A 24,269-nucleotide genomic window follows, 5' to 3' on the forward strand; every position below is an offset into this window, starting at 1 on the left:
TTTATTTTGTTTGTTTGCATTTTAATTGTCTTGAATACACATTTGTGTCTTCATGCTGTGTGACCTTTGAGTGTGTGTGTGTGTGTGTGTGTGTGTGTGTGCATAATGTGTGTTCACAGTCAAGTGCTTGTGTAGTGATTGACAGAACATGAAATTAAATCATTACAGTTTGCAACTCAGGAAAACAAAATGACTGTTAGAAAGTGTCATCAACCCTGAGAGCAACATCATACTGTTATTTCGACATCTGTGTGTGTGGAAACAAATCAACAACCATATTTGATTAACATGCAAAACTATCCTAAAAGTCACCCAGAAGAGAACAAAAATAAATTTTCACAGTTTTAAACACATTTTAACGTTGATAAAGAAAAAGAAGCAACAAAAATTTACTTTAATGGATTTAATTAAAGCTTTTTTCCTCTTTTGGATTCTTAATGCTCGTTTGCAGCCCGGCCGGCTGCGCGTGCTCGTGACATAGTGACGTCATCAACACGCCAACCAACGTGAGATATTGTTTTTCCAAACATGGCTTGTCCTCGTCAGGTAGCGCACGCACACACACACCTGGGCTCCAAATAAATACATAAAAAAAACTATCGACGCGGAAGTCCAGGATTCACGTAACTCAAGTCATACTTAATGTTGGAAAGGGCGGGGCACTCGGCTCAGCTAAGCTAGGCTTAGCTAGCCAGGAAGGACAGGTCCCTTGACTGGTGGTGAGCATTCAAAATTAAATAACTGTCGTCAAGTCGACAAAAGCCAATTATTTATTTCAACTTTAAACATTTTGCTAACAAACAGAAGTCAAACTGTCAAGAGTGGCGCCATTCTGTTAAGTGGGAATATGGAAAACTTGGCCATGCTACTAGCTAGGTGGTGTTAGCCTGACGTTAGCACGAGCGCATTTAGCAAATTCAAGACAGTATATTTTGGGGGGAAATTAAACACTTTACAATTATTGCATCACATAGTGTGCTTTTTATCTTGACACAAGTCACTGAAAACAAACTTAATGAGATGATAAGAAGCACCAAATCAAACAAGTCAAAGTGCTGGTGGATGTCTGATTGTGACCAAGTATCTACCATAATAGCTGTATGAGTACAAGCTGTAGTACTAGTATTAGAGCACTAGCAGTACTAGTTGGTGCCCAGTCAGAACAATAAAATTAAGTTTGTTGCTTTTACTTCCGAGGTTTATTTTTAAATTTTATTTAGAGGTTGGTTAAGGAAAAAATAAAATCAAAAGACCCCGCCCCCACAACGTGGCTACTATGAATGTGACACAACATAGTGTTGTACTTTTATTGTTGCAATCTTTTCTGGACGCTCTTTGATTGTCTCTGACGCCATAAAAAAAAGAATAATAAGTATTTAAAGTATTAATGTTCTTTGAATTCATGTGAAAGAAGAAAGTAATCAGGGAGAAAGCGTGTCAAATTAGGGCATACATGCTAATTATTGTAGCAGGCAAGCATAGCCTGCAGTTAGCTTGAAGCTAGTCATTGTAAGTTAGCTTGTTAGCTGGCCTGGTCCACTCGCCAAACGTGTGCGTTTACCCCATGACTTCATATCTGAGTTTAGGCTCACAACAACACATTACCACTGGAAATGATATGTTAGCCCTTGGCAGACACAGGCTAATAGCTGCAGCTACGTAGTGTTAGCCCTTAAGAAGCTGAGGTGATGCTAAGCCAAAGCTAATAGCTATTTCTTGTGCGTTAAGGCTAATTGCACGAAGCAGGCTAGCATGGACTAACTGACACGCTAGCTGTGCTTAGCTGTGAGCTCGGCGGTGTAGCTAAAAGTTAGCCATGCTAGCTCGCAGGAAGACGCGATTGACGTGTTGAGGTAAATTGGACCCGGGTCAGTGCGAGCGCGGCCGAGGCACCAGAAGAAAGCCGACAAGAGTAAGCACATACGCACGCACACACTTTAACTAAATTTGATTTGTTCACATATACATATATATATGTATATATATATATGTATATATATATATATTAAAAAAAAAGAAAACCAGAAAAATTCCCTCCCGACACCAAAAAGTCACCCAAAACTGAGAAAAGTCCTCCTGTGCGACGCTGTGCACATAAACTGAGAAGTTCACTAAAGTGTGAGCCACCCCTCCCCCTCATACAAACAGAGGGGCGGCGGCAAGTCTGTCCCCCATCTTCCAGTTACAAGCGGCATCTCTTTGCACGTGTACTACTGTCCTGTGACACGCAGCCATTGGCCATCTTGATTTTCCAAAACAAGTTAAAAAGCTATAAAAAGGACATCATCATCCTCCTCGGTGATGAAGATGGACGAGTAGTAAGGCACTTCAAGGCTTCTTAAAGGTACACCCCTCAGTCCACGCCCACCAAGGGGGGCTCCCCATTGGGCAGCATGTGATCCATCGGGGATGGGGCGTGGATCTCCAGGAGGCCCTGGATGATGGCCTCAGCAGGGGCAGGGCTTGAAGCTGAGGGCGGGTCTTTGGAAAAGTCTTCTCCAGACGTGTCACTCGTCTTGGTGTCGGTGGCGTCCTGGGGGGTTGCACATCGTTCAGACGCCTCCTCAGAAACGGTGGATTGGGCCTCAGCTGGTTCAGGATCAGAACTTCTCTCAAGTTCGGCGGCATCCACTTCCTCCAGGTCCTTGGCGCTCTCGCTCTCATTCTCTGAGGGCGGGCAGGTTGATGTGGGTGTGGCTGCGCAGGAGTCTCCGTCCTCGCTGGCGGCGTCGGTGTCACGGCTCTTGGAGTGGATACGCTGGTGGCGGACCAGGCTGTGCTTGAGTGTGAAGGTGCGCTCGCACGTCTGGCAGCGATACGGACGCTCGCCTGCGCAACAACAAGCGGGTGTCAGCTGATGTCTAGAGAAGGAAGTGGTAGCATGTGGGTGGGGCCTACCTGTGTGTGACCTCATGTGTCGGGTCAGGTCCTGCAGAGACCAGAAACGTTTGGCGCACACGTTGCAGATCTTCTTGCGTTTGTCCACGCGGCCACCCGAGGTGTCTCCACCCTCAGCGCTTCTTGGCTCTTCGTCGTCGCTGCGCTCCTCCTTTTCTTTGTCTTCCTCCTCTGACTCGCCACTCTCGCCTGCTTCGCTCACACCGCCACCATCCTCAAGTTCCACGTCCTTCTTCTTAGGCTCATCCTCTTTCTCATCTTCTGACACTTTAGCGACATTGCTCTCCTCTGCCTTCTCTGTCTCTGGTGGCTCCTCCTTGGCCGGTGTCTCCTCGCTAAGGTGCGCCCTCTCGTGGCGAGCAAGTGTGGTGGCGTAGCGGAAACTCTTCTTGCACACGCGACACACGTGCTTGTACTCAGGCTGAGGCTTGGCGGCAGGGGCAGGGCTCGCTGAGGAGGGGGGGGCACTGGTACTGTCTTTGTCCACTTCTTGCGGACTGTCAGTGGAGGGGGTGGAGCTAGACAGCTTGAAATCGATGAGCTTCCTGCCAAAGTTGAGGTCCAAACTTTTGTTGCTCTGACAGTCATCATCATCGCCATTCTCCAGCTGATGATAGATGAATATGAAATATTACAAAAAAATGATGAAATAATAATTTAATTTAAAGAATTACCTTGTTTGTGGGTGGAGCCAGTTTAGATGGTTCTGTTTCTATGTCTGATGCCCCCTGCTGGTCTGGCTGTTCAGTAGGTTCTGGTTCTGCTTGCTGAGCAGGACTGGACCCTGCTAATGCACATGTTGATGTCATCCACACTTAATGAGTGTGTTCTTATTAAACATGTGCTGGGGGTGCTTACCTGAGGTGGGCCGGTGGGTGGGGCTGCTTGGAGTCGATTCCTCCCCCTGTGGCTCTGAGAGAGTGTCTTTGAGGTCGGTGGAAGGCGTGGCGTTGATGGCTGAAGACTCAGCAGGGGTCTGAGGTTCTGCTGCAAGCTGCTCCGTCTCAGACTGACTCTCTGTGAGAAACAGGAATCGGAATTTCAATCAGAACCGGCGTTTTGTCATGTGTAACATGATACTGATGGCAAAGCACGGCGATCTACTTTGCTACCTGCGCTCTCGTGTGAGCCTTCGTCGCCTTCTTTCTTGACGAGGACACCGTTGCGTCGCAGTGTTCTGTTTGTGACACCGTGCTTCCTCAGCAGGTGGCGTTCACAGTTGGACTTGGTGGAGAAGAAGGCGTCACAGCGTGGACACGGGAACGGCTTCTGGCCTGAAGAGGAAGCACACGTCGGGTCAGAGCAGAGTAAGATGGCTGATCACACAGCGTTGTAGCAGGAGTGTTACCGGTGTGCGTCAACATGTGTCTCTGCAGAGAGCTGGCCCAAGGGAAGACTCGAGGACAGAATGGACAGGTCATCTTCTGGACAGAGTTGGAGTATGCGTTCTTCTTCCCTTTTGATTGTGGAAGCAACACCGTCTTCAGTTCCTCTCTTGGGCCGCTATCCTTGTCCCTGCCGCCTCCTGCTTGCTCGCCATCTGCTCAGAGATACGTGTCAAGTTTCATGTGTGTATGAGGGCATGTGTTTGAACCTTCGTCCTTTGCTCCCTCTGACCTCTCTTGGCTGCCAGGTCGCTCGTCCCCGTCTGCAGGTAGTTGCTGAACTTGTTGGCGTCCGTAGTGGCGAGCATCTTTTCAACACTGGCAAACTCACCGCTGGACTCGAGGTCTACAGCATTGCTCATGACGCTCTGGTCTTTGACGGTGAGGGCGGCAGTCTTCTTCCTGTTTTTCTTCCTGTTGGACAGAACCACAAGACACAAACACTTGACTCCAATCATGATCCACATGATGCTAGTTGATGCTGAGAGTTGCACTCTCACCTGCTGTTGTCATCACTTGGCGTCTCCTGCAGGTTGGAGCTTCCTGAAGCGTCTGTGGTGGATTCCGAAGCCGGCTGAGGTTTTCCCTCCAGCGAGGCCGCCTCCCTCTTCAGCAGGTCCGGAGCGCCGGACACTGAGTGGATGATCTGAGCAATGGATGCCAGAGGCGGGAGCTCTTTGAGGGCAGTAGGAGGAGCTGAGGCGGAGGAGGCAGGCTTTGGAAGGAGGGGCTTGAGGCGCTGAGGTCGTGTAGAGGTGCTGACGTTAGCGAGGGATGTCGGGGGAGGGGTGGATCCAGGGGTGAACTGGTAGCAGCCCACAGCCAATGTGCCTGCCATCTTGTCTTCTTTGGCGACGATGTGCTGCTCGATGATGTTGCCACCATTTTGTTCCATCTTGATCTCACGCGTCTCACCATCAATGGCCGCTTCCCTCCTCTGTCTTTTGCTGGGTATGGACAGGTCAATGGGCTGGTCCAGTGCAGGGCAGTCCAGGTTAGGGGAGAGAGTCTCCATTTTGACCCCAGGAAACGCCACATGGGCTCCACGACCTTTGGCGGAAAAGTCCAGAGGCTGATCCAGTTCTTCGAGATAAAGGGTGTTAGTCACTCCCTCCAACTTGACCGCCTGGATGGGTGGCTGACTCAGCCCATTGGCAGCCATCACAGTAAGCGGGGGGGCGCGAGCAGAGGTGACAGTAGCAGCGGGCTGAAGTGTGGCGATGTGCTCCTCGATCTCGCGCTCCTGCACCTCAGGGTGCTGCTTCAGCAGGTGGTGGATGCAGTTCCGCTTGGCCAGGAAGGCCGCGCCGCAGCGTCGGCACTCAAATGGCTTCCTCTGGCAGCCGTTGTGTGTGCGCAAGTGGATCTGCAACGCCCGGTAAGTCTTGAGGTCCTCGCCGCAGAACCGGCATGCTGTCTCCGCTCCGGCACTTCCTGTTCCGAGGTCCACAGTAGTGGTTCCAGTGGTAATCGCATTTGTGATGTTTGGAGTGGTCGAAAAGACACACTTTATGTTTTTCTCAATGTCCTTCCTGGATGTCTTGGCATGCTTCTTTCTGAGGTGGCGCTCACAGTTGGCCTTGACAGTGAAGGGGTAGTGGCAGACGCGGCAGATGTATGGACGCTCGCCGCTGTGTGTGCGCAGGTGTCGTATGAGTGTGGCCTTGTCAGGGGCCACATAGTCGCAGATGTTGCACTGGTGAGGCAGGATGCCCAGGTGGAAGCGCATGTGAGCCTGTAGGACGCCCGAGAAGGAGAACACTTGATCACAGAAGCGACACGGGAAGGATCCTTTGGCCGAACCAGCGTTGGCGCCACTGCCCTCATTAACCGTTTTGCTTCCTGGTTTCTTCCCGCTCAGCCCCACCTCTTCATGCACAGCGGTGGTGGCCACAGGCGGCGAATCAGACAGAGGACACTCAGCTTCCAATTGGCCGCCGCCCCCTGCTGAGGAGGAGGATGAAGAGGAGGAGGAAGGCGTTTTGAAGAGGGTGGGAATTGGGGGAGGCAGGCTGGGACTGATGCAGCCCAGTGACGCCTGCTGAGAACTCTGGAGGGGTGGAGGCGTTGTCGCAGTAAGGCTGGAGCGAGGCGTGATTGGAGGTTTGGGTTTCAATGGAGGCATCGCCTTTTGGCTTTGGACTTGACCTGCATGGCAGGAATAAAACAGTTATGAGAAGCAAGCATTTTAAACAACACAACATCCTCTTGAGGTCACACCCACCTTGGCCTCCAGTGAACGCTGTGGCTTTAGCCATGGGGGGGATGCTCAGTCCCATCTGACTGGGGACTGTAGTGGCTACTTTCAGCATTTGCTGTATGTCTGCCAGCTCCATGATCCCGCCCACTTCACCAGGTTTGATGCCAGACGTTGCTGCACCAGCGGCAGCCGTGGCACCGTCAGGCTGCATGAGGAAGCTTGCTTGGAAAGGCTGCAAGGAGAGCAGACTCAAAGCGTCCCTCTTTGAGAGACCCTGCAGGGTGGATGCGGTGCCAGACTGGTCCAGCAGGGGGATGCTGAGTGCCGTCAGCCCACTCACCCCCAAAGTCAGACCCAGACCACCTGACAGGTAGGCATGCTCCTGCGGGAAACTGGAATTCAGTGGCTCTACATGGATCACTTTGATGCTGTCCAAGTGGGCCTGGTGGATCTCATCATCTGTGGGTCCGGATTTGACCTGTGGGTGAAACAAACCAAAAGTCTGTATTGCATCCATTTGCCCTAGTTTTGTTTATTGTAAAAAAAAAAACACATTACCTTAGAAATGTGCTGGAGACCCAGTCCCTCCAGGAAAGTGGACTGCTGGGAAAGCAGAACATCCTCGGCATCAATGTGATGCTCCTTGGTGTCTTTTTCTGGGGTGACGGCTTCTTCTTTTCCCTCAGTTTCGTGTTCGATGGCGTCTGAAGGCGTGTCTACATGGATGGTGCTTTTGTGGAGCTCCAGGGCTGAGCGAAGCGGGAACGCCTTGTCGCAACACTCGCACACAAAGCGGTGAAACTTACTTACGCAGCGACGAAGGTTGGTCTCACACCAGACCTGACGAAGACCAAGGTGAGGACTCATCTGAGACTTATACACAGGAAGTGAACTCATCAAAGATGGCGGTAGATGGTTACCTGTGCAATGTGAGCAAACTTCTTGCAGGAGAAATCAATGAAGGCCAAGTCATTGAAGCCGGTGGGGATGGAGGGATTGTTCTGAATGAAGGGGCGGCCGTTGGGGTCTTGTGGAAGGATCTTGTGGATGCCTGCGTTGTGACGCAACAAGCCGCGGTGGGTTCGGAAAGAAAGGCAGCAGAAGTCGCACCTAGGAACATAAGGACATGCTGTCATACATGTACTTTTCTGGGGGGGTGTCCTAGCTTGAACATGTGCTTTCAATTTCACCATTTCCAACATGGCTGCTGGATAGTGATATTTCTCTGAGCATGGCTCATAGCCTCAACTGGCTACTGTAGACAAATCAAGAAATAATTGTAATTACACTAGTCAGTAGATTTAGACGTGTCTCTTTGTACGTATTCAAGCAAAAAATATTCAATCAACTAGGACAACCCTAAACCACCCCTCCCCCACCACCCCTGCTCCTCTCACAGTGGATCCTCTTATGGACTGATTAGTGAGGATTTACTGCTAAATATTCTTTACACCCTCCACTAGGAGCTCAGCGCCATTTGCTGACGTCTTTCTTTCTACTACCTGCTTCTCATCTTTCCTCCTTGCTCTTCATCCTCACTCGCTCAAACTTGTGTTGACTGTTGTGTTGCTATGGTGACAGACTACAGTCCTTGTTGCCATTTGAGAAGGGAGCACAAAGTCGTCACAGCAACCACAACCAGTGGACCATGAAAGATCAACCCCCCGCCCCAAAACACCAACCCATCCATTCTGTTGGTCCTTCCCCCTTCCCTCTCTGTTTGACCCTTTACTGTCTTCATGGGAGCCCATGCTCTCTTCATGGGGACTTGGCTGCCATTGGCTGTTGTGTGTGTGTGTGTACCTCAGTGTGGTGTCAGGGTGTGTGTCCATGTGTGTGTCCAGCTCAAGTCTGCTGCTGCAGGTCTTGAAGCAGATGGGGCAAGGAAGAAGCTCCTCCTCCACGCATCGAACACCCGTTGCTGCCGCCACTGCTGTCATTGTTGCAGTCACTGGGGGCTCCTCAAAGGCAGAGTCCTCTGTCACCTGAATGACATCATCATTTAGCTCCACCTCCTACATGCTCAACTGTAAACTGGCAACTGTGAGGAAGGCTGCAAAATAACCTTCTTGGAGGGTGGCTCGTCACCGCTCTCGTCCTCCATGCCTTGCCTCCGCTTCACGGATGGCCGCCGCCGCTTTGTGGGTGAGGGTGGGCTGACGGGGAGCAGACCGCTGGCCGGGTCCTTCTCGTGGATCTTCATGTGTCTGATGAGAGTATTCAATGTGCAACTTATCATCACTTTATTCATTATATACTTAATTAGTCTGATAAATCACACAAATTAATTCATGTGTTGTGATGTTGCAGGTAAGCAAGCAAGCCAGCTTATAAAAGGAGGTGAGGGGACAGGCGATTGCCTATTAATAGAAGCCCACAAGACATCCAGAAGTCCTGATAGCCACTGACAGGAAGAACTTTATGAAGAGGTAAGCTGACTGTATGCAATCGTTACACACATATATAATTTTAAAACTAAGAATGTTGACATGCAAGCAAATAACTTCCTGTTTTGACAGTAAAATATGAAGTTCATTGCACTGGCTCATTTGAATTAAAAAGTCATAGATGCATGCATGATGAGTCTTTAGCGTCCTCTGGTGGGCAACATGTGTACTACTTCGATTTGCGGTGATGTAACGTAAACTGGTGTCCACAGGGCTGCCTAAGGAACATTCTCAGCCTGCAACTTTTTTTTTTTTAATTGATCCTTGTACTTTCCTGTCCTTTCAACCTCACACAGCTCATTTCGCCGGGGGTTGCTGTTTTAGAGTTCAGACTGGACAGAAACATCCAAATGCCAACAGGGAAAGAGACTCGCATGCGGCAGGGACCGTTGTTTTGTCATGTCTTGCTGAGCTTCACTGATAAAGGATGGGTGTATCTGCATGTGTGTGTAATAGAGAGAGACAGAGGGAGTGGGGGTTGGATGGTTTAAAGTACTACTTCCTGTCCACCCCCTACACACCAACACAGAGGACCAGTGGAGTCGTTCTCCCATCATGCTTGACTGGAGAACGGGTTAATGGCCAACTTCCTGTCACTGAGACAGTGTGCGTCTGTATGTGTGTGTGGCATTTTATAACTCCTCCTGGTTCCAAGGGGCGTTTAAGGTGAAAAGGCAGAACAGTGTGCACATACCTGTGCATGTTACCGTTGGTGGTGAAGGTCTGTCCGCACACGTTGCACTTATAAGGTCGCTCACCACTGTGAACGAGCATGTGACGGTCCAACGACGATGCAGAGCTCAGACATTTACCACAAATGCTGCATGAGTGGTCCGTTGCCCCCGTATCGGCGTTGTGCTGCGAACAAAAAAGAAACATTGTTTACATTAATGACGGTAACAGCATAAACTAAGTAACAAAGTACCCGCGTACCTGTCTAATGTGCATGGTCAGCTGATGCTGCGTCTGACAGCTCTTGTCACATAGCGGACATATGTGTGTCGAGTGGTCTTCTTTGGCGTCCTGCCGGAGAGAAAGCAGAAGTGTCACAGCTGTGTGATTGATGACTTTTGACCTCAAAGATGGGGAGAGGCCTTTGCTCACCTGGTTGCGTCGTGCGTTCCGGCCAGGTGGCGCTCTCTGGGCTGATGTCTTATTAGGAGAGGGGCTTCAACACAACATAATCAGTGTTTATTGAACTTTATTTAAACACAATGGTAACGGTTGCACAGTGGCCAAGCTACTACCTTGGGGATGGGGCAGGGGTGGCGTCACTTCCTGCTTCTCCTTCACCATTAATGGATCCCGCTGCTGACATCACTGCTGACATCATGGCATTGATGGAGGACAAGTCTCCTCCGCTGCCGCCACCGCCTCCGCCTTGATCGCCACTCTGTAGCGTCTTGTCTGCGATCGTTGTTGTCGTGATTGTGTTGGGTTCATCTGGTAAGCGGGGTCACGTTAATACACTTAAAATCACAGCCGCTGGTAAGAGCCTAACAAGCACCTAAACACACCTGTCATGCTACTCTGGGGTGTGGCCTCTTTAAGGTCGGCCTCTTCCCTGTTCATCATTGGGTTGGCTCCTCCCACTTCCATCTCCCCAGTGGCATCCTCCATGGCTGCTGCTGAAACACACCATGAAGTAAAACAATGTCACATGATAGCCACAAGATGGCGCTGAAGCTCACCACTCATTCTTGAACAAAAAGATGTGTATTATACGATGTTGTCATGGCAACGGACATATTAATGTCATGAGAAAACAAACAGCGGTCGAAGCAGCATCATGTATTTGTGGCATTCGTGTGACCTCTGTCCTAAAACGGCATCTTGGCCTGCCGCCCACTGGACCAGAGGGGACAGTTTACAACGTGTCCCTCATAGCGCTAACACACCTGTCCACTTACGCCACACATACATACACACACACACACACAAAGTTTGACAAGGAGAGGAGAAGGAGGAGGCACCACAATGGCGGCGGAGAAGAAATGATGACCATTTCCTGTTTAGCTTCCCCCACAGGAAGACGCTCTCCAGAGCTAGCCACTTCCTCTTCCAGCACTCTGTGTGTGTGAGTGTAAGACAGGCATTCCTAATACAAATCAGTTAGTAAAAAGGGCTGAGAGTGTTTTTGTAAATTACAGAAAAGTCAAATGATCAAAACATTGCAAGAACAATTATGTGGCCCCCATAAATAGTCCCCACAGTAAAGTTGGGATATGGGGGTGGCAAATAGAGATAGAAAGAACGCGCACACACACATTGTGTATTATTGATCAACGTCAGTACATCATATTACTTCCCGTTTTTTATTTTGACAAAAACAGTGATCACTGCTGACAACTGCCACTCGTTTGTGTGTGTGTGTGTGTGTGTTTCAAATGACCTGCTTGTGTCCTGACAAGGCAGTGGCAGGTGCATGTATGTATGTGTGTAATTTTTTTTGGTTTTACATTTGCATCTCTTGTGCACACACACACAGACGTGTCACTATTGGCTGCTGAAGTGCACAGCCAGCAGTTTTTACAGCCGGCTAAAAACGAACAGCAACAGATGGCTTCAAGAGGAAGGATGGAGAGCTTCTCAGATGGAAAGAAAGATGGATGCAGTAGTCACAGGAGGCAAGGAAGTCATCCTACTCACTCTACTATTACCTTTGACCTCATTTCGTGAAATACAGTTTACAACGACTGTCTTCCTTTTGCAGGGCGCTCCCCGTCCCAAATTAAGTGGCTGAATATTCAGCGTGACAACGGATGTTACTGAATCTGCTCCCAGCTGTCACTCACAGCAAGAAGCTACTGGTGTGATGCACCTGTCTGAGGACGTAGCACTTGACAGCTAAGCAGTCCAGCAGGTTTTCGGGGGATGGATTGTCCACTCCAAGTCAGGTTTGGTCGGCTGGCGAGCATCTAGCAGCCGAACAGCATCTCTCGCAAAGAGAGGCAAACTGTCAAAAGTGACAACTGCTGTTTAAAGTCAACATCCCAGACGTTAAAACTCTTCTTATTTTTCCACGTTGCATCTCTTTTTTTTGAGGCCATGCTAGTGGGTGTCAGCTAACAGTCTGAGTTTAGCATCAGACATAGGCATAGGGGGAGGGGGAGGATCCGGTGACCATATGTTGACTATTTATTACCTCCTAACTGTCCACCTTCCTCTTTCAACTCCTGCATCTCGCTTTACGTGGCACACCGACCGGATTCCTGTCGACATTCCTTAAAATGGATGTGCACAAGACGTCACCACACATTTTTTCATTTTTATCACTGGCACCATGTAGAGATTTCTGATTAAAAGAAAAACACTGCTACAAGTTAGCATCTGAAGCTAACTCATAATGATGGGCCTTGCTGGATTCTTGCATGCCAGTCCTCAGGTAGTATACTATATTTTATGGATGTGGGTTAGTTTAAAGGAACGATTCTGGCAAAAGAAATAGACAATTGTACAAAATAAATGTAGTTGTTGCAAGTTGTTATTCCTTTTAAGTAATGGTGTTAGACCTCACAGATGTGGAGCCCAGGGTGCTAAGATGGCGAGCTAAGTGGCAACATGGATGGTGATGTTTAAAAAAACCCCACAAAAGTATGAAAGAGTCTGTGTCTCCTGGCAACAGGAAGTTGACACTAAGAGGAGTCACAGGAGATCACTTTGCTGCTTCCATCTCACACTCAGCTGCCAGCGCCCATCCTCCACGCTCACACTCTCTTGACAGCAGCACACACACACACACACACACACACACAAGCACACACAGCCCTCTGCTTTTAAGAGCGCTCACTCAACTTTTTCAAGCTCTTTTCCATCTTTTTTCTCCTTCCCGTCTCCCATCTTCTTCAACTTCCTAGAACTTTTTCAGTCCCGCCCTCCCTTCTCACTGTTGCATCATCTTCCTCTCAGCTTCCTCCATGTTGTTGTGTTACTCGTATGTGTGTGTGTGTGTGTGTGTGTGTGTGTATATACGGTGTAGTTTAGAGCTGACGTGATAAAGCATTGAGATATCATCGAAGTGTGTCAGCTTCACTGTGTAGCATGGCAGTGGACGGGGCAGGGGGATGGGGAGGAGAGGGGCGGGATTTAGCCACCAGTGTGGAAAATGTCTGCCAGCTGTCAGCCAATGAGCTCCCAGATTCCTTCACTCTCACTCTCTCTCTCTCTCTATTGCACATACTCATCCTGTCTCTTTACACACACATTCCATACCCTCCACTTTTTAACTGACACCTTTAGTCTAATAACTAACTGGTTTTGAAGTATCATCTTAGCAAACAACATGAAGGTTTCAGTCCGGCCTGGGGGACATTTGCACTAAATTGTCTGTCCCACTCCTCTGTAGCATTTCTTTTCATGTGCCATCACTTTATGATACTTAAGTTATGTTGAGTCGGTTTACTTCTATTGTGCAAGATGGTGGTTATTATTCATATCTGGTGGGAGGAGCCATTGCATTAATTATGTGACTCATACACTCAAAGGGAGTGTACCATGAGCTTTGACGCTGTAGCTTAGTTTGAGTCTGATACGATACGACACATTTGTGCATTTTCTCAAAACACTACTTCATGATCACGTCTGCTACATTCATGTAAATATTCTTGTGTCATAATAAAACACATCAAAGCACAATTGGATGAACATATGAAATAATGAAGATGAAAATGAGCAAATTATAGGCGTCATGCAAGCTCGGCTCAAAAGTCACATGTCCATCAAGACATGAAGATGAACGAGTGGTGGCGCGGGGTGGGGGGTGCAGCCCAGCAAGATGGCGCTGACTCGTACTTCCATATTGTGTTTCCTTTTTTAAATTTCATGTGAAAGCAGAGGGGCCAGAGTAAAGAGGCGAGGGGCAGGATGGCAGCCATGCTCGGGCATGATGGGCGGGGGAAAAAAAGAGGAAAAAGAAGCAGCGGCGGGCGATGGGAGGAAAGAGAATATTTACCGTCCTCCTCGAAAAGTGAGAACGTGCGCTCACTCGCGTTGCTCTGGGTGGGGCGGTTGCGAGTTGGGGTGTGGTTTGAGGTGTGTGTGTCTGCGACCACTGCTCACACTGCAGGGGGGAGAACACAGAAAGACCGTCAATACACACACACACACACACACACAGTGCAAACAGGTATCAAGACACACTGCCCAAATAAGGGCAATTCCTACAAAGCACATTATCAGCGCTAATTAAGTTAATGGATGTGACCTTCACTGCAGTTGGGTCAAAGGCCACCAAGTTAGAGATGTGCATCATGGGTAAGAGCGTCTCATGATGGCAAAGAAGAGACGATGTACAAAGACGATAATCTGTCAGTCTCGGTGAGGGAGGATGTGGGGGGAGGAAAGATGGAGTATTTAGGGATGGTGGAGGAGGAGGAGGAGGAGGAGGAGAGCAAGATTAAGAGCTTACATGGATGCTAATTAGAGCAACTAAAGATGGACAGGAGACACAAACATGACCAGCATCTTCCTAGAGGACCAGTGAGGCAATGCACAGCGGTAAGCCACGTGGCGAGCTGCTGACACAGCTTTATTAGTAGTATCACAACATTGTTTTTGATTATACTTCTTCCTCATGATCAATGAACTGCTTGTCAAGCTAATGCTAGATAAATAGGACATGATTTTGACGTGACAAACCAACGAATACCACCCGTTGTGCCTCATTAAATAGAAATACAAACTAACAGAGATTCCACCCCTCCTGAACACTAGGACTAACTACTGCTGGAAGAAACGATGCTTCCAGGGAAGATGGCAAAAACAAGCATGAGGCTGAGATGAGGAATGTTCTGCTCTCAGAAGACGTGCACGGACAAGTGCCGACGGCCTGAAGCAGCAAGGAGTAGGTGAGCAGTAGAATGTTCTTGTGTTGAGAATAAATCAGACTTCAATGTCACATTTTGGCAACTTTTTATGTTCAGGAAGTGACATCACCCTGTGTCATTGTGTGTATGATGCGGAAACAATGTTATTTTGAATGTGACTAAATGTAACAGTTTACACATCACTTGCATCCATTTTCAGTAATACTCAAGGCCGCTGTGATTCACAGGCCACCCCGCCTCCACGGGCTGAGCAGACAAGTGAGGGTGACAAAAGTTGCGGGAGGAGGAAGTGAGAGAGAATCCAGCTCGACCTGATGAGCCGAGTCGGAGCTTTCTGCCTCCAGCATCTCCTTTTGAGCTGGAGGAGCGCATCTCCATGCAGATAAGTCGCTACCCGCAGACGCCATCATGTCTGCTCATACAGCACCAGGCTCCGCCTCCCTCAGAGGAACCACAGGTGAACCATGGTGTTCCGATCTGGTTCGTACGGTGCTTAGCCACAATCTTAAAGCATGTCATCACGCTATGGTGACATCATCATGTCACTTCCTGTATGCAAGCAACATGTGTCTAATTCTACCCCTCACCCACTCTATGCACCCTTGTTCGGTAATTACACACATGGTAGCAAGGGGTGCGGGCGGGGCCATGGGAAGGGGGGCCATGTCAACGTGCTGTGCAGCTGTCTTGCTCTCACACATGTCGACAGGTGCGGCAGACAGCCAATGACCTCGCCATCAGAGCGCCATTCATGGTCTAACACATGCTAACCTCCATTTTGGAGGTGGACACCTGACGCTTCATTAGCAACAACAATCACCATGGAAACGCTAATACTGCATACGCACACACACAGCTAAAATGGTCAACAAACTCACTTCACTATGGCGTTTTGATGCAATTATTGCATAATAAGACTTCTGCATCTGCCGTCGTCACATGTCAATCAACCCACACAGCTGCACAACAAGCGACACATTCATACTTCGCTCACGCACACACACAGCTGTCACACACACGCCGCCTGTGTGCACAATTGGACACAGAGACAGTGTCAAAGATGACATCAGCACTTTGTGTGTAGTCTTGCTCACTCACACGTCCTACTGCAGGGGGCGCTGCCACACACAAAGGCCTTGGCCATCACTCCATCATGATTCAGAATCAAAGTCAATATGTCACTTCCTGTTGAGCCATATTAAACATGCCAACAGTATAGTCGGCCGAATTATGGCCATCAGCAAATATGAAGGATGCCGCTCTTTGGTGTTACACTGTCATGTGACTTGAGCTGTTGCCGCGCAAACAATCTACAAAAAGTTATTTCCTTCACTTCCTCTTCCTGTTTTCTTGCCATCTTTCTCCTTCACTGCCACCATGTTTTCTTTTCACCCCCAACTCCCCCCTTTTCTGTGCCTGATACAGGCCAAAGTACAAGGCCAAGCTCTTGGCCAATCAGAGCACAGGATGCATGCTACCCTCCCATCCCATATCAGACAGCTGTAAATGTGTGTGTGAGAAGAGGGAGATGAAACCACTGGTGTTGCCGGGCAGAACTAACTTTTTCCATTTCTGACCAATCTAAAGAGTTTAACTTTATTGATCAACGGTAAACACATTCGTCAATCACCTCAAATCACCTGACTTGCAGAGAATCCCGACTCCCACATCCTTCTGTAACATTGTGATGTTTATATTTCACAACAACACAGGAGTTGCCATTTGGCTCACAACTAAACTAAAAGTGATGCTGCTTTGGCAGTTTAGACTTTACAGCCGAACAAAGTGCTGCTCCAGATAAAACGGTTAATGTGTCACTCAAACACACACATACTAACACACACTTGCACACACCCACTGAGAAAGCCCCAGTGAAGAAGCTGCTTATCAGCGTTGCAGAGATGCTGAAACAACACGGTCGCATCCTTCACTTCCTGTCTGGAGAGGAAGCAGGAAGCGGTGGGGGTCTCTTTAGGGATCAAGCTACTTTCCACCTCTCATCCGCACCTCACCCGATCCCCACAGCCCCAAAAAAGTAACACACCGAACTACATTACCCACAATGCTCCCAAGTTGTGGGAAGGAAGGAGGGGATGGCTGCACAGAAAGAAATGCAAAGAAGATGGGAGAGTCATCCTCCTTTTAATTTGCACGGTTAAACTGGCTTGCGTGTGTGTGTGTGTATGCCGGGGCGTGGTCGCTGAGGCAGACCAGGTTTCAGTTAAGTGAAAAAGACTCACAGCCTCTTTGTGTGTACGCCTCCAGGCAACACACATATAAAAGGCACACCTGAATTGTGTGTGTGTCCGACTAGGGAACTTTCCCATCGGAGGTTTATTGTATTTTCCACAAAAAGTTGAATGGAGTTTTGTGGCCATGCCTACTGCAAACTTCCCCAATACACACCTGAGACCACGTAACAACCCACCCCCCCATTCCCCTCTTTGACAACACACACATACATCCATGTTGCTTGTTGCTGAGCTGTGTGTGTGTGTGTGTGTGATGTTTGGTCTGTGCCTGACAACAAGTGAACCTTCACAGAGTGAACTCCATTGACAAAACAGCCACTTTAGCAAACATCCTGCTCTACTGATAAACACAATCCACCATCTTTGCTGATGATGGATGACAAGTGTGATCAGAATGTTCTGGATTCTCCTCTACGTAGCCTACGACCTGAACCCGCAGAGAGATTACATTTCACTCTGTCACAGTTAGGAACTGATGACTTGAATGCTCACCGTATTGAGGAGCTCAGCAAGATTTTGGAGATGATCAACACATCGGTGCAGAAGTTTAGGAGGCTTCAGCAACAGTTCACTGGTTGACATGGAAAGGACCTCCAATCAAAGTAGACTTTGTTGTGCATCAACAAGGAGGATTTGTGACATCAGGGCGAGTTTGGGGCCACTCAGTTGCGTGGAAGAGGTGATGTCAGGAAGTGTGTGTGTCATCATGACAAGCACGTGATGACGCGAGCACATCATTGTCATCACATCACACAAGCTAGCCAGATACCGTTAGCTAGCTGAGACCGTTGATTCTGTATTGTCTTGCTTGTCGTTTGCCGACATTGATGCAGACCTCCATTGTGGCATCATTATGCTGATTTACTGTATAGCTCAATGGCAAATGTGTGTGTGTTGCAGGTCACCCCTCCACAAACAGACAAAAGCAAGTCTGGGGGCATGCTGGTGTGCTGTGCTGTGGTTGCCATGACAACAAGGTGTGTCTTGTGTTTGCAGAACAAACAATAGTACCTTTTCACAGGAGGGAGGGGCTGCGTGTGCATGCATTCCTCCCGTGTAAGTGTGTGTCATTTAGCATGTTAATCTGTGATGTCACCGGTGTGTGTGTGTGAGTGCGCGTGAGATTAGCGCGTGTCTACAGATTAATAAGGATTATGTGTCATTCACATGCTGCGACTCCATCAGGCTACTTAACGACAAGGAACAATGACGGACTGAGTCTTCTTCTCCATCAGATGGTCCTTTTAAATACTGTATCTAATCAATCAGAAAATCGATCAGCAGGTCAGTGAGTCTAATTAGCTGCTCCTTTAATTGTCATTGTCTCAACATTGCTGTGTTAATCCGTCACTAATCACCCCCTGCGCCCCGCCCCCACTCCTGCATCATTAGCCTGTTAGCATTACCGCTAGCGCCAAGATACTTAAACATCCAACAAAGAACCAATCAAAGGGCTCTGTGCAGCATCCTCAAGACAACAACACTCATGTGTCACAGTGAAGACAGTCCAGTTGCAGAGAAGATGAGTAGAAGGTGCACCGGAGCAGACCTTTGACCCCAAGTTAAATGTTACGTGAAAGTGCTCGCTCGTTATGATTGTGGTTAAAACTTAATCTGGTTGTGTTGATTTAAGCGCCACAACTTGTCTCCTCCCTCCTCCTCCTCCCTCAGCAGCCAGCTGACAAAAGTGTTTAGTCAGCAGCAGAGGCAAGCGGGGGAGGAGAAGGAGGGAGGGGGGCGTGAGGAGGTTCCATGGTGCTTCAGGAGTGTTTTAACTCTTTACTCGCTGCAGGCACAAAGCTGGGGAGGTGGGGCAGGGTTGAGTAAATCTACTTCCTGTGTGTCACCAAGCTCCCAACAGGCCTCTCTTCAGCAGCACAAAAGGCGTGTTGCAGCTGATGGGAAGTTAGACCTGTTGTATGGGATGCCTGACGCGCTCGCTGTGCTTGGGCGTGGCCAGACGCTGGCGCTGATAAGCAGCTTGAAACCCGCGAGCAGTGCTGATACATGCCGAGAACTGCCTCCTGCAGCCCGCCACAAATAAAGACGTATTTACCGCCGGGCCAAAGTCCGAGCGGCTCGGCTGTGAAAGAATGTCACAGTGGATGGACGTGGGAGGCGGGGGAGAGGAATGGGGGGGGGGGGGGGTAATCTGTGTGTGTTTGGAAGATGTGACCACCCAGAGGCCGTATTGACCACTGTCAACTTCACCTGCGAGCCCACATTTCTTTCGAAGCTTCTCACCAAACTGACACCATGATGTCACAGGATGAAGATGATGAGGATGATGAAGAGGAGGAGGGAGAGGGAAACAGGAAGTGAGGCAGCCTTTTGCAGGAAGCAGAGGAATATATAACGGCGTGATGCTTACAGGAAGGTCAAGTTGAAGTGTGTGTGTGTGTGTGTGGACACGTCACATGACTGTGTCACATGACACAGCAGAAACATGCCACACAAAACTTCACTAAGTTTAAACTGGCATTTGAAGAAATTTGAAGCTGAAGTAACTTTACTTTCAAAATTAGATCGGGCATGTATTCCCCTTTGCCTTTTACAAACAGAACCCAGACGACGAATGTACAGCTAAAAAAAATCATCTAACCTTGCCCGGCGGACCATAAAGGCTGTAATTGGTCAACTTATAGTACATTATTTCCTGTGCGTATACAACGCATTCAGAAAGCATATAGCTCAGCACTGATTTCAAATCAACATTTGCATAATAAAAGCAACGTTTGTAACACACCGATTAGAGCCAGTCCCAATAACGCTCCCCTTGTCTCTGCAGGTACCATTATTGGCACATGACAAAGGAAGTTGACGACAAGCGTTACCTTGCGCTCAACCCTGACAAAGAGCTGGGAACAAGGATCAAGGCATCGTTGGAGTGGACGGTGTAGTGACTACGCAGAAGCATCATCCAGGTTTTACATTTTACTGTTAATGCTATGATGCTGTATACAAAGCCAGACTTGGCACCTCTCTCTTCCGTGTGAGCGCCGTTCATACAGAACAGCAACATAGGCAAAGAAACACAGCTTTTCAAGGCCATAAGTGTTACAGTATCTGTTAGTTTGTAAACAATACCATCTAAGCACTAATCTGTCATTTTCCTTCATCTAACCACTGGCATCTAACTCACACTGTACCTGTCAACCACCCCATCCCTCCCGTTTTCCCTGGAAAACTCCCGCATTTTGTCCTTCTTTCCCGGCAACACTCAAAACAACATTGGCATAACACATCCTGTAGCCAGTAAAGGCCTTCAAAATATGCCAGTGAAATAACACTGTTGCATCACAGTTGGCATTTGCGCCTTTACCCCCTCCAGAAAATGTATCTTATTTTCTAAATGCAAATGTTGACAGTTATAATCCAACTGATGCTGATGTGAAAAACCTACTACTTTTTAATTTTTTCTCACAAGCGACACTTCAAAACGACAATTGCCTCCGTAAAACACTGCTGACGAGCCATTTGCTCTGAGGTGCCACAGTGGAAGTCCCGCACATCCCCCGCTCATCCTCTGCCTGCACCCCTCACACACACGATCAAGTGATGGTCACCAGATTTCTAACAAGTACGGACACAGGAAGTGCTTCTCCAACTTTGGCCTCCACCACCTTGCAACTCCTCCTCCTCCTCATCTTCTTCCTCGGCCCGCGGGGGGATGAAACATAATCTTATCTAAAAAAAGGCGCCTCTATAAATAGTGTCCTTCACACAACGAGACACCAGAAGCGAGTCGCATCCACATTAGTGCACACGCATGCATGCGCACACACACACACACACACACCAACTCACCTTTTAATTAGTAGCACTTGTTTGATTGTGACCCTAAATGTCATCACACAAAGTGCTTTAGGTCATGTGACTGAAACTGAATGGATGTTTGTGTGTGTGTGTGTGCATTAAAGTGAGGTTAATGTGTAGACAACAAGCCTCTCAGAGGGACGATGAAAGCTTTTAATTAGCTACTTCACTTCAGTCCCCACTGAGACACACACGTCCCACTGAAACTCCCCATTAACACACACGCACAGACGCATGCATATACACATCAATGGAGGTTTTGTCTAATTATAATAATTGCAAAGTAATGTAACAAAATAGTGTTTCACAGTCCAATTTCAATCCTAGTGTGTATCCTTGCACACAAATGTCTACACAAATTTAGACAGTAATTAGACACTACACAAAATTTATGTTTTGTCATTCTGACGCAGAAAATTGTTTAATTTCAGACAGGCCAATAACACTAGTGTTTGCTTGTATTTAGCTGAATCAATACAAGTTTGTAAGTTGAGATTTGCAATCACCTGTGCTGATGAGGAGAGAACACTGAGCTGGTGATGTCAAGATGCAACATGGCTGCAGGCTGCCTGTGTGTGTGTGTGTGTGTGTGTGTGTGCACACAATGGAGGAAGCGCCATCACACAAGACGCTCTTTGTGCGCGACACATGTTGGGACTACATTGCGACTAGGCCCATGGCTCACAACCCGGCTAGGAGGAAGCATCCTCTGGTTGCCACGGCGCTGAGGAATGCACAGCACTTTGATGTTTTGATTAGCGCCCCTCCCTCGCTAGCTCCCCTCCCGTACGTCTGCATGTGAAAACAGTGGCAGAGTGGACGGGCCAGTTAGACGGCCGAGATGCGCACCAGCCTCCAGCGGCCCGGCTCGGCCTGTTGAATATTGGACTAGAATGGATTGTGCAGAACTTTGCCTCTCAGTGGAGTCGCTTCTAGAATGCGTCATGAAACACGATGCCACTTCTTTGGGGTTTCACCGGTGCTATTAAAAGGTCAACACTGCAGATACTTTTATTAGAATTTGTATTACCAAGCTATCACATGTAGCTACTTGCACCACTATCACCAAGCGCACTGTTTTGTCATTAAACCTTGTGTCAATAAAGTTGACTCCAAGTGAGACTGATGATCGCATCATCATCAATAGTCATCTCATGCTGCAGGCATTACACAAATACAAATACTGTCACACATAGAGCTAATTCCATGATGACAAGCTGTTCTTTTCCAGAAATGTGCGAGCCATATTCACAAACTTTACAAATAACATCAAGAGTAGTACTGCCCTCCATTACAAGACATTGTACCACAAAATGCAAGAATGTAAATTTTACTTATAGCATCCTCATGTCCCCACAAACAAGTTGTTGTCATGTTTGACGTTATGAAAACAAGCACAGCATCATTGTCTATTGAAAAAAAAATGATGAGGGCGGTGTGTTGCAACAAGTCGAGTCAAAGTTCCAGGAGGCGGGTTTAAAAAAAAGCCATCGCTTCTAGTAGCCGTCAATCATTGACTCAAACAGATAAGACATGGTGACGTCATGACACCTCCTCCCTCACCCGCAGCCAGCATCCTCCACGTCAAGCTAACGGCTAACCGAGCTAGCCTCGGGTGAAGTTAGCAACTACTAGCCATGGTCTTAAAGGGGTGGGGGTGGGGGGGTTAAAGGGCGACATGCGCGCACGAATCAACGTTTAAAGTGTAGGATGACAGGATGAGGTGTGTGTGTGTTCGAGAGAGTTGGGAAGGCGGGTGGGGGGCTAAAAGAGGGGGGAGGGGGAGGATGCAACAGGCGTCACGTCGATGCTGTTGGCTGTGCGTCAACGGAGACGCCAGAAAAGTGCTCAAAACGCTGTGAAAAGTCATTAAAGCGATAAAAAAGCGATATGTTTCTTAACACCGGGTGGAGTTTGACGCCTGGTCGTCGCGTCGATGCACTTTACACAAGAACACGGTTCACTTTCTTGTTAAAAACGTCTGGGCAAGGTCACAGCAGGACCGTGGAGCTAGCAGCTGTTAGCAGAGATGGGACCGGAAACCCACCCTCCAAAATACAACAATGTTTGCGAAATGACCTTGTGTTTTGTCTTGTATACATAAGTTAGGCCCGATTCGTTGTGTTCCCGTCTACATTTGTAAGTATTCTAAGTAAAGTGTATGTACATTTGTAAGTATTGAAACAAAAGTGTATGATAATGCTGTGGAGTAATAGCCAAACGTGAAACATCAGCATCACCCCTGAGGGTCATTTATCTGTCTGAGGTAACCACTGTGAATAATGACCATCACTTTATGGGATTATGTCATCCCACATTTGACAAAAAAGAATCAATTTACTACAAGGTTTGAGTGCTTCTACGTCCCTGAAAGCAACAGGTGGATTTACTTTGAAAGTGCATACAGGAAGCCAGCGAGCTGATTGCCGCTGGCATGACGTTATGTCTGCTAGCTTTACACATGGCCACTAACAGCGAGGCTCCGACCAAAGTGCACCCGAGATATGGATGCTCGCCTCCGGCAGCGAGCACAATTTGACCTCTCCCCCCGAGTCCCACCCTGCCCTCGGGATCCCCAAACGACAAAATAATGGGGAAAAGGGCGAGTAGTTTTGTTCAAAGTGAAGAGAATGAGGAAGACAGCAGCGCTGAATTCCACCGCTTGGATGCGCATCAAACTAGGAAGCAACACGGGGGGAGGAAAAGTGCTCTTTCTCTCTCTCGCCATCTTAAAGTTGACTTTGCTTAGTGGAAACAAGTCACGAGTGGCACACAAACACGACAAACAACCGAGCAGAAAGCAGTAAAGTCAGACACGAAAAAAATATGACTTACGTCGGACTTTGTTGGGGTTGGGCTGCTTACGCCGAGACATCGTGGCGAGTATGATGATGATGATGATGACGAGGATGGGTGATGAAGGGGGGGAGAGAGAGGCTGCAAAGTTGCTCTGAAGAGGAGAGGAATCAAAATGGCGTTTCCGAAGGGATGTGCAAACTTGGACAAACTTTACTCCGGCTTCTCCTCCTCCTCCCTTCCTCCCTTCCTCCCTCCTCCTCCTCCTCCTCCTCCTCCCGGAGGCACAAGTCGAGAGAAAGACTCGAAGAAAGCTTGTTGTGTGTTCGAGTCGTCGGCCTCTCCTCCTCCGTGTGTGTGCGTGTATGTCCGTCTAAAGCCGCGCACTAAAGCTCATCACGTGTTTTGTGTGTGTGTGTGTGTGTGTGTGCGCAGTCTCCAAGGGGACGTGGCCACCAAGCATCTCTCTCTCCGTGCACACGCACGCTCGCACATGCCCGCGGGAGGCTTCTTCTTCCTCCTTTCCACGCACGCGCTGCTTCAACTTCTTTGGAGTTGCTTTGAAAGTTTGCACGTTTATGTCGTTGACAAGTCAAACTCTTCTGTGCCCCCCCCCCCGCCTCACCACCTCCCTTTTCGCCCTGCAGTGA

At 48.4% G+C, this 24,269-nt stretch overlaps 1 protein-coding gene and 2 long non-coding RNA genes across 8 annotated transcripts; 2 read left to right on the plus strand and 1 right to left on the minus strand.

Annotated features, from left to right (window-relative positions):
* Positions 1 to 24,211, minus strand: LOC131108739 (ras-responsive element-binding protein 1-like). Of its 6 annotated transcripts, none has more exons than XM_058059994.1 (20): positions 23,659 to 24,211; positions 10,448 to 10,558; positions 10,178 to 10,373; positions 10,035 to 10,098; positions 9,864 to 9,953; positions 9,625 to 9,788; positions 8,549 to 8,690; positions 8,287 to 8,468; positions 7,404 to 7,593; positions 7,042 to 7,323; positions 6,824 to 6,961; positions 6,508 to 6,715; positions 4,784 to 6,431; positions 4,516 to 4,697; positions 4,247 to 4,438; positions 4,011 to 4,172; positions 3,757 to 3,915; positions 3,573 to 3,685; positions 2,899 to 3,505; positions 1 to 2,829 (listed from the first exon to the last, which is right to left on the minus strand). In XM_058059994.1, exons 1-20 carry the CDS (start codon positions 23,696 to 23,698, stop codon positions 2,354 to 2,356), a joined length of 5,346 nt encoding a protein of 1,781 aa, XP_057915977.1. In that variant the 5' UTR covers positions 23,699 to 24,211; the 3' UTR covers positions 1 to 2,353. The 6 variants fall into 6 exon arrangements, with proteins under 6 accessions (XP_057915977.1, XP_057915976.1, XP_057915975.1 ...); XM_058059993.1 differs by adding an exon at positions 13,882 to 13,989 and having other exon boundaries at positions 6,508 to 6,961; positions 10,448 to 10,555; XM_058059992.1 differs by adding an exon at positions 13,882 to 13,989 and having other exon boundaries at positions 6,508 to 6,961.
* LOC131108742 (uncharacterized) lies at positions 3,918 to 5,011 on the plus strand. The gene is made up of 3 exons (XR_009120528.1): positions 3,918 to 4,205; positions 4,275 to 4,664; positions 4,816 to 5,011. It is a non-coding gene; the product is annotated as an uncharacterized LOC131108742 (long non-coding RNA).
* On the plus strand, positions 7,067 to 11,558 carry LOC131108741 (uncharacterized). The gene is made up of 3 exons (XR_009120527.1): positions 7,067 to 7,338; positions 8,794 to 8,912; positions 11,419 to 11,558. It is a non-coding gene; the product is annotated as an uncharacterized LOC131108741 (long non-coding RNA).
* Positions 24,212 to 24,269: the final 58 nt, after the last annotated feature.

This window comes from Doryrhamphus excisus, chromosome 21, assembly GCF_030265055.1.
Source record: "Doryrhamphus excisus isolate RoL2022-K1 chromosome 21, RoL_Dexc_1.0, whole genome shotgun sequence".
Lineage (NCBI taxonomy): Eukaryota > Metazoa > Chordata > Actinopteri > Syngnathiformes > Syngnathidae > Doryrhamphus > Doryrhamphus excisus.

Coding starts and splice junctions, on each gene's coding strand:
- LOC131108739 (XM_058059989.1), bottom strand. CDS start 23,698: ATGTCTCGGCGTAAGCAGCCCAACCCCAACAAAGTCCGAC. Junction 8,469..8,548: donor ACGAGCCACCCTCCAAGAAG/GTTATTTTGCAG, acceptor GATGTCATTCAG/GTGACAGAGGACTCTGCCTT. Junction 3,686..3,756: donor CACCCACCGGCCCACCTCAG/GTAAGCACCCCC, acceptor CATGTGCATTAG/CAGGGTCCAGTCCTGCTCAG.